At 41.3% G+C, this 15,055-nt stretch overlaps 2 protein-coding genes across 3 annotated transcripts in view; one reads left to right on the top strand and one right to left on the bottom strand.

Moving 5' to 3' along the window:
- Window positions 1-13,241, top strand: part of LOC134397443 (calpain-2 catalytic subunit) — a 51,166-nt gene extending 37,925 nt beyond the window's left edge. Inside the window, exons 12-20 of the mRNA XM_063124112.1 lie at window positions 388-424; window positions 1,938-2,003; window positions 2,160-2,217; window positions 4,133-4,197; window positions 5,815-5,883; window positions 6,501-6,579; window positions 7,161-7,277; window positions 8,281-8,339; window positions 11,326-13,241. Of these exons, the coding sequence (XP_062980182.1) occupies window positions 388-424; window positions 1,938-2,003; window positions 2,160-2,217; window positions 4,133-4,197; window positions 5,815-5,883; window positions 6,501-6,579; window positions 7,161-7,277; window positions 8,281-8,339; window positions 11,326-11,349 (574 nt within the window). The 3' untranslated portion in view covers window positions 11,350-13,241. The remainder of the gene's footprint in view (window positions 1-387; window positions 425-1,937; window positions 2,004-2,159; window positions 2,218-4,132; window positions 4,198-5,814; window positions 5,884-6,500; window positions 6,580-7,160; window positions 7,278-8,280; window positions 8,340-11,325) is intronic.
- Window positions 13,242-13,324: 83 nt separating this feature from the next.
- Window positions 13,325-15,055, bottom strand: part of TP53BP2 (tumor protein p53 binding protein 2) — a 65,005-nt gene continuing 63,274 nt past the window's right edge. For both annotated transcript variants that reach the window (XM_063124111.1, XM_063124110.1), the window contains one exon: window positions 13,325-14,107. In XM_063124111.1, coding sequence (XP_062980181.1) covers window positions 14,066-14,107 — 42 coding nt within the window. In that variant the 3' untranslated portion in view covers window positions 13,325-14,065. The remainder of the gene's footprint in view (window positions 14,108-15,055) is intronic.

Here is a 15,055-nt window from a genome sequence, read left to right on the forward strand (position 1 = left end):
CTAAGCCCCAATTCAGTACAAATGCTGTGGGTTGAGCACAAGGGATGACCACCACACTCTAAGTTACATTGACCTTAACGGGGTGTGAATGACCATCACAGTCCAAATGTGTGGGTGGGATCCTGCAGACAAAACTGCTTCTGTCAATGGGAGTGATTCCCCCCACTTCTACCATCCAGCACTTCCATACACCCTCAAAATCTGATTTGGAGATATGGAAAAAGTCCCATTCCTCAAGCAAATTTCACCTTCTGTGGACAGATCTCTCTGGCAGAGAAATGGTGTCTCCCTAATATTAAATAACACCCAGAGAGCATTTCAAAGTGTTAATGTCAATCTAAACCCCCCTGCATCAGCTTTACTATTGTTTCCTGTCTTTATTTTTAGGGTTGTTGATGATGAAATTGAGGCCAACATTGAAGAGGTATGCTATGTAATATAAAGGCATGTTTTTGCTGAAGTCAGATTTGCCTGAAGCAAATACTCTTTGTGTGTCTGTTTGCTTTCCACGTCTGCTAGGCTTTTGAATGGTGGTAAGACATGCACGAAGCCATTAGGAATGCTCAGGCCATTGTGGGCCTAGAGCTACGTAGGCGGCAGCTGTGTCTGTTGGAGGGCCCGAACTTTGAGGCAGGTATAAACTCAAGTTTGTGATAGGCTCAGTGTCAGGAAGAAGAAATGCTTGAGTTTGTGAATATGAGCCCATCATTCCAAACCTCTAGACCAGAGGTGGGGAACCCCTTTCAGCCCAAGTCCCAAATTTCAATTTCAGAGAAGCTCTTGGGGGGCCACATTCCAGGGGCAGGCATGGCTGAAGGCAAAGGAAGCCGGGCCAAAGGGGTATGGCCCAAAAAACAAAAAGTACCAGCAGAAATTTTAACTTAAAACTAGGGTGACCATATGGAAGAGAGGCCAGGGCTCCTGTATCTTCAACAGTTGGATAGAAAAGGGAATTTCCAACAGGTGTCAATTGTATGCATGTAGCACTTGGAGAAATCCCCTCTTCGTCTGTTAAAGTTGCAGGAGCCCTGCCCTCGATACAAAAGAGGGAAGGGCACCTGCAACTTGAACTCTTGTGGTGAAGAGGGAATTTCACCAGGTGCTGCATGCATAGAAATGACACCTAATAAAATTCCCTTTTCTGTCCAACTGTTAAAAGATACATGAGCCCTGGCCTCCTTTCCATATGGCCACCCTAACCCTCTCCTCAGTGCTGCAGCCCTGACACAAATACCCAGCTGTGATTTGTTCTGGGAGGAAAATTACCATTGGTGTTATTGGCAGCTTTCTTTGGGGTGAACAGCAGCTGAAGTGGGTGGTATTGATGGGCCTGCAACATGGTAAAATGGATTAAATTCTATATATACACACACGCACACACCCCACGGTGCCAATCCTCCTTCCCCCACATTTCCATGGCTATTTTTAAAGGGGGCGAATTCAATCACATTTTAATGTAACATCTATTTTTGCCCTAAGTCTGTATGATGAAGGATGCTCATAAATCATACCACAATTATGGCTTCACCTTTGTACTTTATTTCTTGATTCTGAGGTTAATATGTCAGCCACGTCTTCGTTTTATTTTTTGTTCCAAATCAGACAAGACATCTCTCTATGCTCACATTTTCCCTCCCTGGATTAGACTGAAAGACATTTCCATAATTCATAGCAAATATTCAAATGGGGTCCCCTCCCCCCTGAACTGTTCGTAATCTTAACGCTGCTGCACAGGAGCGGCAACCTGAGATTCACTGAAGGACCTATGCATTATTCAGTCGGAATGGAATTCAAGCTAGGTGTTGAGGGTGAAAATTAATTTTTAATCCATCTCTGCCACAGCAAAAGAAAAATGTTTAATGTAACCCTAGAAATCTGCTTACAAATGATGAGTCCTTTGATCTTTTTCCTCCCCTGCTATTAATTTCCCTTCCTAGAAAGAAGTCACTGAAGATGAAATTGAACCGGGTTTTAAGAAAATGTTTGGGCAATTGGCTGGAGAGGTGAGTGGTTTAGCTTTCCATAAGGTGGGGCCTACAGCTCTCTACAAAATGCATAATCGCTGGCATTGGGGGAAAATGTGAATTAAGAGTACTATTAGAGAGGATATTTCAAGCAAACTGTTCACCTTGTCCTGTCTTTGCCTTCCATTTCCGCAGGATGCTGAGATCTCCGCCTTTGAGCTGTGTAATATTCTGAGAAAAGTCATGGCGAAACGTAAGTTCTTCTCTCCTCCTCTTGAACTGTTTCACTACCCCGTTAAGATTGTTTTACCTCACTGGCCATGAATGTCCACCATTCCTCATGGAATCGGAAGTGGTGCCACAGATTCTAGAGGTAGCACTGAAGGCCTGCAGAAACGTAACGCCCAGGTGCAAATTTCACATATGCACTTAGCACATATGCTGCATTGTGCTAAGGAAAAAGCCAGTCCATTTTCCCCACAGGCTGTCCCCACAGGAAGCCAGCTATGCAGATTTCACTCTCCCTAGACTTCTCTAGCTCTTGTGGTTCTTTGTGTAGACCTTGTGTACCAAAAGAGACCAGTGAAGTTCCCCACAGATCTATCCTATTGAAAGCCGAGGCTGAACATTGACTTCTACCAGGGCTGGATGACACGTGGGGGCCCTGCTGCCCTGCAGTGCGGCCACCACAACCCCCTTGCCATGCTATGAGGTTGCCACTGAATTTTGGCAGCAAACCACTAAAGGATGCTGAAACAGCCCGATTCTGCTTGTTTTATGCTAAATTTCATCATTTTCACAGTTTGCTGCCAAAAACTGACAGCAAACTGTTTTTTTAATAGATAAAGATTGCCACCGCCGCCACATTGATGAATTCAGTTGCGATGGCATCAGGCATGTGGCCTCTGAGGGAGGAGTCCAGAGGGGTTTGAAAACTGCCCTTAGGCCTCCTAAAGATGTCTACCCATCTTATACACTTTGTTGGAAGCCCTGAAGCAACAGGTCCAAACTTGGTTCAATTACTTATAGGTCGAGAGTGATCTGCTTGACAAAGCAAACCCCCACCAACACCTTTTCCCCCCTGGTCCTCTGTTTGTAATGCTGGACTCTTTTAATCAGTCTGGATCAGGTTGCTGTATGGAAGATTTGTGTTGGGGACTGGTTTCTTTGAGCCTCATGATCCTGACTTTACTTTTATTTATTTATTCTATCTTGTTTACTGCCAGGAAGTAGCTCTGGCATTTTTTGCTGGGTGCTGCTCCCATTAGATACTAAACATCTAATCCAAGAAGATAAATATATGGAAGGACTGGCACCAATATGCCAGACAAGGTTGACTCTCTCTCTGTCTGGATGTTAGTGTGTTATTGATTGGCATTTTTTTTCCATGTGTAATTGAACTCAGCCTCCGCAAAGCTAACACTCTAGAAACACTCTAGGAACCATTCGAGTGTCTGTGTAGCCATGAGTTGCTTGATTGATTCCTGCCCTTGCAGCGATATACATACACACCAATTTCTAGATGGCTTCTTTGGAATGAAATCACTGGTTGCTTCCACACTAACAGTTTAGTCTGAAATGGCCATTCTTTCTACACTCACCTTTTACAGTGAGTGCTTCCAGACAAGTTTTGTATTGTGCAACTGCGCTGGGCATTTTGTAATACTGACCTCCATGCTAGAGTAATGGGAACCTAGCGGCTCCCAAACCAATCGGAAATGAGTAGAAACACTTGTTTCCAGAATGCCTCAAGTCACCAGGCCATTCTGGAAATAAGTGTTTCTGTTCATTTTTGGACTTTCTTGGGGAAACGCTAGTTCCTGTTGCGCCAACGAATGCTACGGAACGAGCAGAGCAGCAGTACTGGATACTGCCCACTGCTTCTTTGGGTGTTACATGGGAGTCCAGGCATTGTCATCTTTAGCTTGGAGTCCTTCTGTGTTTTCCCATAGCTTCTTCCTATCTTTTTTCTGAAGAAAAGACAGAATTAGCTGTACAATGCCTTCTGATTCTTAGCGCTAGACGCGATGACGATGTTCATTGCATTCCAAGCTTTTAAGAGTTGAAATTAATAAAGAAGAAGTAAGAGTAGTATTGTTATTATGGAAACAGGAAAATGATGTGGGGGAAGGTTCCATGCGTAACGACTGTGCCGTTTTTGCTTGCAGGCCAAGACATTAAATCAGATGGCTTCAGCATTGAAACATGTAAAATCATGGTTGATCTATTAGATGTATCCTTCAGTGTATTTTGTTTGACTGCATGTCTTGTGCTTACAAGACCAACACATCAAAGGGGTAGGGGGAATATTGGTGAAAACATATTGCATATTGGTGAAAACAGGAAGGTGGCATGACAAGAAAGGTACAAAGTAGTTCCCAAGACCTTAAAGAGCGACGCGTCTTGCAATTTTGAGATTCTTGTATATACCGCAGATGCTGGCTCCCATCCATCCAGGGACAGGGATAGGTGGGGAGATGGAAAACATCACAGAGCAAATCAGATCTGTTCATAACTGCCTTATTTTAGCAGATATCCAATATTAGAAGGTGCTGTGACTCCTTGGCAGGACACATGCTTCCCACGGAGAAGCTTCAAGGATCTATGCCTGGCCTTGGCTTGAAAAGATTTCAGACGGCAGGCTGAGAGATCCCCACCTGAAAGCTTGGGTTGGGGGTGGGGGGGCTATTGCAAGTCAGAATAGACCAGCCTTCCCCAATCCGGCACCCTCCAGATATGATGGGTTATAGCACCCCATCATCCCCAGCCACCAGGTTAATGGAAGTTGTAGACCAACCCATTTGGAGGGTGCTGGAATGGAGGAAGGCTGGAATATACGGACCACCAGTATGACTCTGCATAAGCATCTTTATACGTGCATGAGATGGGCCTAATTAGTACATTCCTGTACATATAATGTATATGTTGCGTATAAGCAGAAGGAGTTTCTCATTTGAAGGGAATAATTTTGCCTGCGCCAATCCTAAAGTATCAAATGAGGCTACAAAGCTCTCCATGGGCTTGTTCCACTCTACCTTTCCGTCATTATGTCCCTCCCTGTGACCTCCAGTCCCACAACCCACCATCCTCCTCTTGAGGGTACCAGGGTTGACGAAGGCTGAGCTAGACCATAAGGTCTCTTTGGGGCAGTTTTTTTTTCTTGCTAGTGAATTAAACAGCCTCCCTCAACCTGGTGCCTTCCAAAGCTATTGGACATCAATTCCCTTCAAGCACAGCCAGCATGACCAGTGGTTAGAGATGCTGGGCAGCACAAAGCATCGTGTATATTGATGGTGCTGCCCAAATATGCAGCGGTAGTGTCAGCCAAACACCTATGCCAAGGTGTGGTGATGCACATATCAGGCAGTGGCTCTCCAAAAGTCGTGAACACATGAGCCTCTATATGTGCAAAACATACAAAGAAGTACGAAACAGTCTGTCAGAGACCAAATGAAGCGAGCAACAAAACTGTTACACAAAAAAGGGCATTAGCAAAGTGCTTGATCAACTGGTAGGTAGGTACCAGTAAATGGAACAGAATTTTGAGCTTGGGTAGGATTGTCCATGTCTCGAAACTCTTTGGAATTTGTAACATCTGCCAAACAGCCTTGCTGACCATCACTTTTTTAGGCATGCAGAATATAACAGCAAATTTGCCAGTACATAGAAGAAAGAACCTGAATTAGATCAAGATTGGCATTGGTCTCTACTTCTTATTATTATTATTATTATTATTATTATTATTATTATTATTATTATTATTATTATTATTATTATGGCCAAAGTATACCCAACTTTGGGAAAACATAGCTTTTACTGCTTGAAATTAGAGTATCCTTAACCAGAACAGTGTGACGGAAGTGGTAAACTGGGGCTGAAGGAGTTTCATGTACTTTGGACGAAGATTCAGAGGTATCAGGTAAGAGGACATCTTTAAAAGTAGAGTGAGAGATGTGTTTCTTTACTTGGGCACCTAAGTGTGTGCACATGATGTAACCTTCCCAGGATGATTATGCCATCAGTATCAAGCGACAGATATTCCATTACACCTCAGAGCATGCACAGTGATTTGCAGTGGCCTAACACAGTGGAAGCTGGTGACTCCGATGCCAGTGGGGCAGTGAATCCGCTCTGGGTTCCAGTGAGAGCTAGTCAAAACTCTGAAGGAGCTATCCAAGATGCTGAACCCAACCCCCAAAATAGGCTCAGTATCTTGGATAGATCCTTGAGAGTTCTGACTGAAACCTGGAGTGGATTCTTTGCCCCACTGACATTGGAGCCACCAGCCTCCACTTGTCTAACAGTAAACATTGCAACCAGTAGCAATGTTCAGTTAGACCAGCATTATCAGGTCAATTTTATGTGGCCCAAGAGTCACTTTTAAATAGAAGAACTGCTCTTTAATTTCATGCAAGGAAAACTAAGAATAATGGAGTGATTAAAACAAAGGAAGCACTCCATATTTTTATGGCTTTTCCTTTCCCCCCGTAAGGCACAGCTGCTGCCAAGTTTTTATCCAAGTTTTGCCTTTTTCAGAAAATTTACCGGGAAATGGATGTGGATCGTTCTGGAACCATGAACTCCTATGAGATGCGGAAAGCCTTAGAACAAGCAGGTACCTCTAGTGCTATCCTCTGTATTTTTTTAATTAATAAATTAATATGTACTGCTTAACAAAGGAATTTACCAAAGTGGTGCACGGTACAAAAACATAACTCCAAAAATAAAATATAATATCAAAGTATTTACTAGTTTCAGCAAATACATACCTAAAAGAGTAACAAGCACCATGTTCAGTCGGTCTCTCAGCCCAGCCTACTTCACAGGGAGCCCGTGTGGTGTAGCAGCTAGAGTGTGGGACTGGGAATCGGGGTTCGAGGCCCCACTCAGCCATGGAAGCCCACTGGGTGACTTTGGGCCAATCACAGACTCTCAACCCAGCCTACTTCACAGGGTTGTTGTTGTGAGAATAACATAGAGGATTGTGTATGCCACCTTGGGTTCCTTCAAGGAAAAAGGGTGGGATATAAATGTAACAAATAAATAAGTAAATATGGAAAAATTAAGATGGGAAAGCTTGAGTGAAAGGATGTTTTTAGCATATTAGTGCCTTCCCCTCTCGCGGTTTCCATGTCGAGTTGCACCATCCAAGAATGTACCTGTGCCAATGAGTTCCTCTTTGCTTGTGTGTTTCAGGCTTTAAGCTGGATTGCCAGTTGCACCAAGTCATCGTGGCCCGTTTTGCTGATGAGCAGCTGATTATTGATTTTGACAATTTCGTGAGGTGCTTGATTCGACTGGAAACCTTGTTCAGTGAGTAATTTGTCATCGTCGTCATCCATTTCTGTCACGGCCTCCATCCTAACTTAAGTTTTTAATTGAGATTTTTTTTCCTCTTACAATATTCTCAAATGGGCTTCTAACACAACACGTTCCATTGCAATATAATGGCATGGCAGGTGCTACTTCTCCACCTCACCCCACCCTTTAACCTCTCTGGTCTGTAAGCTGGCCAGCCATGGGCACTGAACCTATAGGTTCCTATGAACATGAACTCCTAGCTCAGTAAAATAGTGGTCAATTAAACATTCACAAGAGCGATCCTAATAGATTGCTTTTTCCTCCACCACCAGGCCTATTCAGACAACCAACTCGTGTAATAATTATCAGATTTGACGGATATCCTCACTGAAGCAGACTGCAGTCACATAAGAAAGCTCTGTGTTACTCTTGCATACAATCCAACTATCGCCTTGATCCTTTCAGTTATTGTAAAACAGTCACTCTACTCCAGGTGAAGTGTGGGTAGTCAGGGCGGAGGGGGCCTGCCCCCCCTTAAAAAAAATTCTGCCCCCATTTTTTATTTTATTTTTTACAGACATGAAATATTATAGTTATTGTTGAATGGCTTAAAGCAAGAGTGGTGGAAACTCCCAACCTGCAAAGTGGATGTGGCCCACAGTGCCTTTGGATACAGCCTGTAGCCTCCCTTGCATGGGAATTAGTATTCCAAGAAAAGAAGCTCCTATTTGCATGAATAGGAGGGTGCTTTTTCCTAAGCCTAATTGCTGTGCCAGAACAGGTTGGTGGCAGGTGGGTCAGTTTTCAGAGGGTTTACAGCTGGGGAGAAGAGTTAAGACCCTCCTGCCTGCTGCTATGACTTAAAGAATAGTTGTTCAAGGTTCGTGTTATTAATTTTTATGAACTACCAGTTTTCTCTCCTTATTTTTTTTATGAAGAAAACATTTCATTGTTGCTTTGTTCTTTCCTGGAAGCCTGAGCTTTGTTATTCATTTTCTGTTCCCCACCCCCACAGAGATATTTAAGAAACTGGATACTGAGAAAACAGGAACAATACAGATGAATCTTGTCACTGTAAGTTAACAAGCCTGTCAAGATCAAACAGCACAGCTTTGGCACAGGCTAAAGTCACTTTGGTGGAAGTGCTCCAAAGTGTTTGTATTTGTATTTAATTGGCAATCTCAACACGCGTGCTCTGCTTCTACGCCAGACACTTTTTGCCAAGTATCTGAGGCATGCATGGTTTCTTGCTGAGCTCGTAAACGCTGATCAGAAATACAGACATGTTTGTGGGCTCGAAAGCACAGGGCAGCGATTTCTGCACAACACTAAGACGGGGATTTGCCTGTAACTATGAGCTGGATCACACAACAAAGCACCTTAGGGAGCATGCACAGCCACCAGGTCAGACACCCACACTGCTCTCTCCAACCTCATTTTTTGCATGCACAGATCACGCTTGCATGTCAAAAGCAATGCGCAAACCGTTTACATGCACGTCATCCATTTTCAGAGCTCTGTAGTAAAATAATGTACACAAAGAGAGAAAAATCACAGGATACTGTAAGGGAATTTATTGATGAAAAGCCCGACATGTTTCGGCCTCTTACTGTAATATTTGGCCTTTTTTGAAGGGTTATAAGCATGTCTGCAGAGAGGCTTATCAGATTGCCATGTGCTATAAACACAGTTGCTAGTGTTTATGGCACAATCTGTTATAAGATTTTTTTAACCCTTTGAAGGCCTAATACTACAGAAAGAGGCTGAATGCATCACACTTTTCATTAATAGTCATTTAGAGCATCCTGAAATTATTCTTTTTGTGTTCAACTTGGATACTTACCTTCATTGCACCTTAGTAAAATAATATGCAATTTTGCACATTATTGCTTTGCACATACCTCTTCCCGACAGACATAAAGTTGTGGCAGATCCAGAAGTCACTTGCGCTCCTGCGTCTTTGAAAATGAAAATGTGTGAATTGGCTCCCAATCTTTCAAATTACTTGTCTGCAAGTGCACCAAAGGCAGAAACAGCACTAGGTATCATGTCTGCCAGCATTCTCTACCTTGCTTTTGCTTACATTCACATAGAAGTAGCATGTGAATAATCCAGTTGCACACGATTACTGTGACAACAGCTCATAGTTAGGTATGGCCTCCTTTATCTATGGCAGGGGTAGGCAACGTGCAAGCGGCAGGCTGCCCGCCCCCCCCCAAATTGCAAAAAACAACACCTCTTTAAAACAAAACAAAACCCATAAGCAGTCATTTTGAACTTCTGGCTATTTCAGTGCTCTGTAGCTAGTATGGAGCATGAAAAGGTTCCAAATTAGCTTGAAAAGAGACTTATTATGACCCTTTTGGCATTCCAAAGTCACTCCAGATGCCTTAAAAAATATGCTCTGCAAAGTGGGAGGGGGGTGTCCAAAGGGCAAAATGAGCACAGACCTGATCTATGTGAGTGCAAGTGGTAGAAGACATTTGTACGGTGGCAGATAATCACATGGATGAGCAGAAACTAGGGACAAGTACAGTTAGTTAAGTTGTGTATCTATTATTTTACAGTATCCCTCATACATTTTCTACTCTTAATGCATTTCATTATTATCTGGGAAGATGCTAACCCAGGGGTCACTCGAAAAATATTTATGTTCCTCTTTTTATAATGTACATACATGGATTTGTATGAAATGCATAAAACTTTCTAGCAATTATACATGGGGCACAACAAAAGTGGGCCAAATAAGTATCTATTTGGACGTGATGTCTATATGCAACCATTTCAAATACTGAAATGATGTAAGGTCCTCAATCCATAGCATTATAGGAGATGAGTGTTTATCCTCCTAATATTGTAATATTAGTCTTTTAGCTGTCAAAAGGGTTCAGAGAATCCATTTAGGCCGCCAATTGTTAATTTCCATGAAGCAGGTAAATAATTTTAAAAGCGTGTACTTGTGCAGTCCTATAGCCATAGGATTTTTTTGGTTTCTGGGAACCATGGTTGGAGCCAGGGCTGTGATCACGATTCCCAGAAACCACGCCTCCTGTGCAGAGACAGGGAAAAGGGGTGGGGAGAGGAGATTGCAGAAGCCGCATTACACAGTTTCCTACGTGGCCTCTGACTCCCACTCCAGATCTCCCGAGCTATACAGGCAAAATTGCAGGGTGCCCAGAGGTGAGGATTGCCTCTGTGCTCCAGTTGCCCTGCATTGGGTAGCTGTCAGCCTTCGAGTTTGGGGGGCTGATGATTGGCTCCATGGGATTGCACTCTATTCTCAATGAATATTGAACACTGTTCCAGTACAATATTTTTTCTGTGTAATAACCTCCCTGCAAAAAGAAGCAACTACTGAACATTGCCAAAACATATATTTAAAAGAAGTGTTAGCTGTATTGCAGTGCCAGCAATTAGCTGAATTATGCAATCCCTGATTAAAGAGATATTGTGGTGTCCAATAGACACAAAGCAAACATTTTTGTTCAGTAAAACCTAGGATCCGTAGATGCCAAAGTGGCGATCCACTGACTCGTCATTTTGTGGTGGTGCCCACAGCAGTATCTCAAATTCCCAAATGAGCCCACAGGTCCAAAAACATTGTGGAACCCCGTATTAGCCATTTCCAAAAGGTTGTCGTCATGTCTCCCCCCACCTTTCCACAAGGGAGCAATGTTAAAACTTTTGATAGGGAAACAAATCACAACCTGTGTCATCTGACATTATGTACACCATTCCCATTACCTAGAGATAAATCACAGAGGAATTTGCACAGGGACATATGGCCTTTATGAAGGCTAGTCATTTAATTTCATCAGTTATAGCAGAGTAGTGCCAGTTCTTACCTTTTGTAGCTGGAATCTCTAAAAAGGCTGAGAAAAAAGTGACCACAAATTTCATCTATAGATTGAGTTAAACTTCCCTTTTTTGCCTCAAGTGCTTTTTTGTGGATAGATACATTTCCTTTTAGGAAGTTGCTAAATACTTCGGCGAAGTTGATCTTAACTGTACCAAGTTTATTCAAGCTAACTTATATTATGTTTTTCCTTCTGTCCCATAGTGGGTGTGCTTTACTATCATATGAAGAACCAATGGACCTCAGTTAAGGACTTCTCCTGGGAACATGAGCATCAGTTTATGACCAATATGAAACATGCAAAAAAAGAAGAAGTGCTATTATATTTCAACACTAATGTGTACCTTATATTTATGAATGAAGCTGCTGAAGGAGAGGAAGAATATTGAAAAGCAAAATGAAAGCACAGTGGAAGTAGCTTCAATATACAAGCTTTAACTTTTTGTATAATTTTATTCGCTTAAGCTATTTCCATGTTTGTTATAAGAAATTAAAGTTTAAATGAAATCTCAACACAGGTCTTTTAAGAAAATAACCTCCACTTTTAAGAAGGCCAAGTGCAATGTATGTTATTCAGACTTTAATGATTAGGAATTATAAACTCTAAAAGCAAGTTATACAATGTACTTCTTACAACCACAAGCTACAGGGATTAAAGACCAGTGTTTATGCTAGCCAACTGAAACTCATGCCAGTATTTAATGAACTGCATTGACTTTGCCACCCATATATAGGATGGTAGTAACTACTTCACATCCCCAAAACACACCATCCTTTAGATTTTAATATTATTCAAATGATTTTTAAGCTTTGACCATCATCTTAAAGATGGAGAATCAGCTCTTAAATTATACCAAGTAAGCACTATTGCCTGTTTGATGGGCAAGACCCCTGTAAATCTCAAATAAAATCAAGAGGTTTACACTTGATCATCACAAAACAAAGCTGCTGCCAAACAGAACTACTGTATCTCAGCAGCTGCTCAGAAATGATGGTAGCAGAATACGGCAACTAAATTATGTCATGTTATAATATTCCTTTTCACGAATGACTTCAAGATACTTTGCCTTTCCTAATATGGGAGATTTTTAAAAAGCAATTATAAAGTCAGCTGAGCTAGTAACATTTTTAACTTCTGAGAATGGAATAAATTTCTTGCGTTTATGCAGTGCCAAATTGTCTACTGTTGTCATATGTTGCCTCTTAAGTGTAGCAGTGGTAAGTCTGTCATTTCAGAAAATTATAGCTCATGGTATTTTTGGATATTGGTAATGTTCCTGGCCTAAAAAGGCTTAAGGGAATAATATATCACATACTCTCAGAGACAAGGCAAAGGCCATTTCAGAACTCTTGAGATTACAGAGAAAGGCAATGGACCATTCACTTTCCTGTTCCTAACACAAGCGAGTTACTTTGTTAAAAAAATGATTAATTAGCATGTTGCACTCAATGCACTTTAACAACATGTACAAGAATATTATTGTTTTTTCCAGTTTTTCTTTTAAAGCATTTTGACATAAGAGTTTCAGATGAGAATGCCACTTTTAAAATATACAATGTGCACACACAGCAGATCTCACATCACTCTGCAGGCGTACTGGGATAGGAACAAAAAGAAGCTGGAAAGCAAATTTCAAGATAGGATCATAGATGACTGGAAAACCTTGCAATAGCTCTGCCCCTCTTACTGGAACACTGACTTACATGGAAGGCTTTTAAACAAGAAACAATAAAGGTTTGTTAAATGAGGGTGAGGAATTATGGTCAGCAGATATCTTGGCCTCTAACCCTCCAATGAAAAAGCTGTCTTGGGGAGGGGGGGAATATTGTAGTTCAAGGCCACAGAATTGAAGCCTGGCAGATCCATCATAATTCAAGAAGGCAGGCTGTTGCTAATATTAGATACAAGAAAACCATTTTAGTACAAGGGGTGTCCTTTTCAAATCCGCCCCCACCCTAAGCCCAGCAATATAAACTAATCAATTTGGGATAAACTGATGAGGGCTCAGATATCAGGTGCCATGTAATTTATAGAAGTTACAAGTCAAAGGGAACATCTTCCAAACCTAATAACCACAGAATGCTGACAAGATACGGAGTTGCAAATTGTAGCCTTTAATGTGTCCACGTCAGCAGAGGAGGTCAGCTCAATGACAAAAGCACTGTATGGCTGAGTGTTAAAACTTGACACCAGGCAAATTGGTATTTCTGAAGCAAAAATTTAATCACAGTTAAGAATAAAAAGATAGTTGTAACAAAATTTGTGAGATGTACGGTCTACACAGATTTTCGACATTTAATATCCAAATTACAAAAGACTTTTTAAAAAACACTATAAGCTACATTACCTGTGAGATAGCATATATTTCAAATACTTTGGAATCCTAAAATGCTACTGCACTTTAAAAGTTATTGCTCAGAGAATTGGTTTAGGTTCCTTATTTTAAGATGCATTCATACAGTTAACTCTGCTACTAAGACACATTTCATAAGCAGAAGGTTTGATATTAATTTTTGTATGAATAGCTTGGCTGACTTATATTGGCGCAGTTTCTAAAGGAGGGAATGCAAGGAGCATAAGAACAGTGACTGTCTAGGGTAACGATTGTAATGTACCATCAAGAGAGAATCCAAAGGGAAGAGTGGGGAAGCCATCTGCAAAGGCAGACCAGGCAGTGATTCGCCATTAGGCTTAGTTTGCCTAAATGGAGACAAGTTCATTTGCTTGAAAGTAGCATTCCAGATTGGGGAATATTTTCCACCATTTGTGAATGCAGTGTATCCTTCATCTGTTTCAAAACATATTCAGTGTTGCTTTCATATCACATTGAAATCGAAGTAAGTTTCATGAAATTGGTGCCAACACAAAAATGCATTTTTTTTTCTAGCAAAAAGATAAAATCATTCTGTGGCTGGTACTTCAGAAAATTGCTTCCAAATGTTTTCATGCCAGGCTTCTTTGCCTTGGCTTAATCCTAGGGTAGAGCTGGGGGGGAAAGAGAGAGAGTTTTAAAAAAGCAATTCAAGTTGCATAAAATACGTTTCAAGAATTTGTAAATATAAAAGGAATATTTCAGTTGTGTTAGTGCATACTATCTTATGCAACTCATCTTTAGTAGAACACATACTATGTGCATCCATTTTTTGCATCCATTAAGCAAAAAGAAATTTTTTAGTAATTCGTTTAAAAATTGTTGCTAGACTCCTGGGAACTAATAGTCTATAGAGCACTATCAACTGTAGCAACAGATCAGCAAGTATGAGATGCAATGCTTTAGAAGATTCCAAGCTGCACTGAGTGTTTAGGTTAATTCAGAGAGGTACAACAATAGATTGACACAAGCACACTGAGCAACAGAATGTATGTCAGTCCTTTATAAACAGAAGACATTTAAAGTTATGTTCTCAGTTACTCATAGTTCGTTATCAATAGGATAACAATACTGAACAATATTTCCCAAGTGCACTGGACCTCCTGTTATAATCCAAAACAGCCAATGACTTTATGATTCCAAAAGACAAGAAGATACCTTTAACCAAGCCTAAATATATTCAACTGAAAGAATTGCATATTCAATTATCAAAACATCTGCTGGTCTAAAACCGTAGTTAAAGTTATCTCAAGTTGGCTCCATAAAGCCAGGAAATTGGAAGTGCCTGCTCCGTGATAGTAATGACTTGGCGCAGTATCACAAAATGTGCTTGCTTACAATTTATCCTCCATGCACCCACACTTTTCCTAATCTTTCAATCCCAAATGCAGATGTGGAGGATGGAGTGCCTGGGACCAGCAAAGATGTCCCATGTTGTCTTAGTCCTGAATTGCTTTATGAAGTATCTGAACCTCACTGTATTTCTGGAAGAACGATGTGAGTTGACCCATACCTGTTTGTTGCTTATAAGCAAGCACAATTTGTGACACTGCACATCATTA

This window comes from Elgaria multicarinata, chromosome 4 (assembly GCF_023053635.1).
Source record: "Elgaria multicarinata webbii isolate HBS135686 ecotype San Diego chromosome 4, rElgMul1.1.pri, whole genome shotgun sequence".
Lineage (NCBI taxonomy): Eukaryota > Metazoa > Chordata > Lepidosauria > Squamata > Anguidae > Elgaria > Elgaria multicarinata.